At 34.9% G+C, this 2,696-nt stretch overlaps 1 protein-coding gene across 2 annotated transcripts in view; it reads left to right on the top strand.

Moving 5' to 3' along the window:
- Positions 1–779: 779 nt before the first annotated feature.
- Positions 780–2,696, top strand: part of LOC127874395 (uncharacterized) — a 28,830-nt gene continuing 26,913 nt past the window's right edge. For both annotated transcript variants that reach the window (XM_052418700.1, XM_052418699.1), the window contains exons 1-2: positions 780–803; positions 2,225–2,696. The exon at positions 2,225–2,696 is cut by the window's right edge and continues 434 nt beyond it. In XM_052418700.1, coding sequence (XP_052274660.1) covers positions 2,525–2,696 — 172 coding nt within the window. In that variant the 5' untranslated portion in view covers positions 780–803; positions 2,225–2,524. The remainder of the gene's footprint in view (positions 804–2,224) is intronic.

The raw sequence follows: 2,696 nt of genomic DNA, 5'->3' as shown, positions 1-2,696 counted from the left end.
GCACATGAATATATATGCCTGTTTCGTGAATGAAATTAATAACTTAATACCGTGCATCCATATGAGAAGCACGAATTGTGTCCGCAAGGATAATAATCTTAACGAGCAAAAGCAAAACATGCACAACCTTGACTTAAACGAAACCTGATAAAAAGAATATTAATGGCGTTGAAGGAATCGAATGCGTTTGTAAGTGAATCATTGTTATTATTAATAGTTTACACAATTGTGTAGCTGATTATCAGTCGCCGTCCGAGATGAAACTTGTAAGATACTTCGACTTAAATTGTGTCAAGTTAGCAACCAAGGAAGTTGAAACAATTTATTTCACTTGATCTTGTCCCATATAGAGATGATTGGGCACAAAATGTTTACAATTAGTCAATACTTCAAATCATAATAATTAAGTTAACTCAATTCTAAAAGAACATGCTATAAAATGATAAACAATTTGGTATTTGCAATTTTCTTGATCGTTTAATGAATCTTTGAACGTGTTAACCTGATGTATTCAGGCCGTATAGATCGGACACAAGGATACTAAGCGCTGTGATCATCTCCCCTATTTCGTTCTTTACCTTGATAAAGTTTACCAAATAATATATATATATATATATATATATATAACTCGTAATAAGAAACGAGAATAATACTTGCAGTTAAAATCACGAATTGCAGAGTGCTCAATATAAATTACATCGTTGTTGAGTTGTGTCTTCGCTTAGTTGGAAAAGGTATGGCGTCTAATAATCGGTTAAAGTACAACGTACATACACAAACACCGACATATTTTGAAATCGAAAGTAGGTAAAAGCACTGCTAATAACTCAATGTGGATGCTAGCTATTTTATTTGAAAAGTGAACGCAACTTTCGAGAATATTTATTTATTCGTTTAGCTATGTTTAACAAAACTATTTATTGGGTCGCATATTATCTGAACTAACATCGCGTAATTTCTAGTAGACATGTATTTGTAGATGCGTCTACGACCTGATTTTATCAATAATAACTGTCGCGAGAACATAACTTGTTGTACCACATGTGTGCTAGATAGAACTTAACGTTTAACCATTTTTAGCTCGACTATTATATATAAAATATATATAGTAGAGCTATCCTACTCACCCCGGCGTCGGCATCTGCGTCTGCGTCTGCGTGCAAATGTTAAAGTTTTCGTACTACCCCAACTATTTTCTTTGTCCCTTGACATATTGCTTTCATATTTTGCATACTTGTTAACCAACATGACCCCAACCTATAAACAAGAGCAGACATCTCTATCAAGCATTTTGTCATAATTATGGCCTCTTTTCCACTTAGAATATGCAGCAAAAGTAAAAGTTTGCGTACTACCCCAAATATTTCCTATATCCTTTGACATATTGCTTTTATATGTTGCATACTTGTTTACCAACATGACCCCAACCTATAAACAAGAGCAGACCACTGTATCAAGCATATTTACATAATTATGGCCCCTTTAACACTTAGATAATTGAACATTTTGCTTAAATTGCCATAACTTCTTTATTTATGATCACATTTTATTATTACTTTGACAAAACAACACTTACCTGAATACCACAATGGATTCCACCCAAACAATACCCCACGCCCCTACCCAGAATCCCTCCCCCCCCCCAAACCTCCCCCCCATTTTTTTAAACATCATCTAATAAATTACCCCACCCCACATTATACCCCCCTCTCACCCCCACCCCCTACCCCCTCTACTCCCCTTACCCCCCTACCCCCGCCTACCCCCCTTCCCCCCAAAACATTTTTATTTTTATTTTTTGAAAGATCGTCTAATAAATTATTGAATATAAACAATTTTTCCATGATGGCTTACGTTATAATGTCAAGCACTCGAATAGTCGAGCGCGTTGTCCTCTCACAGCTCTTGTATTTGTTCAAAACGACTTTCAAAATGAAAACAAAAACAGCAATATAGTGAACAAGTTAAGCCAATTTTTACAATCGTATCAGTTTACACAAAAGAGTATTAATTGTTTCAAACGAATGTGTTTAGATGATTATAACAAAGTAAATGTTGTACAATGTATCTTCAGTTCCGTTATTATCGTTATAAAGAGATTCATCTCATTTTCTTCACTGATGAGTTAAAATAAATATCTTTTTTCTAATACATATATTTATATGCGGAAGTGCTTGTGCAGGTGTTTATCATTTAAAATTCCTTTATTTATGTTTTATTTCAGGATACCACTCTATTTAAAATGGAAACACCATAACACGAGTGTGGAATTTGTTTTAACGACTTGGTGTTTGGATTCTGTGAAGATTGCAGTTTTCGTCTGTGCGAAAAATGTTTTTCTAACCACAAAAGAGTCACTATATTTATTGACCATACAATTTTTCCCTTCGATAAATCAACCCAATCTGCAAATATCTCAGTAGACAGGAAAACCGACATTCACAAACAAAAATGTTCCATTCATTTGACTGACGCCAATTCTTTTTATTGTGTAAAAGATGACGCAACGATTTGCGGTCGCTGCATGCATGCAAATCACAAGGCGTGTCTTGATGACATTATCGACCTTAACAATGTTAAGCATGATGAATATGGGACGACTGAACTCACAAACACACTCAAACAACTAGAAGAAGAGATCAGCGGGATAGACAGACGTGTTGCCGAAAACTTAAAATTGAATGATGAATGCAAGG

Source organism: Dreissena polymorpha, chromosome 3 (assembly GCF_020536995.1).
Source record: "Dreissena polymorpha isolate Duluth1 chromosome 3, UMN_Dpol_1.0, whole genome shotgun sequence".
Taxonomy (NCBI): domain Eukaryota; kingdom Metazoa; phylum Mollusca; class Bivalvia; order Myida; family Dreissenidae; genus Dreissena; species Dreissena polymorpha.
Note: the sequence above shows the minus strand (reverse complement) of the source record. Positions and strands in the feature narration are given on the sequence as shown.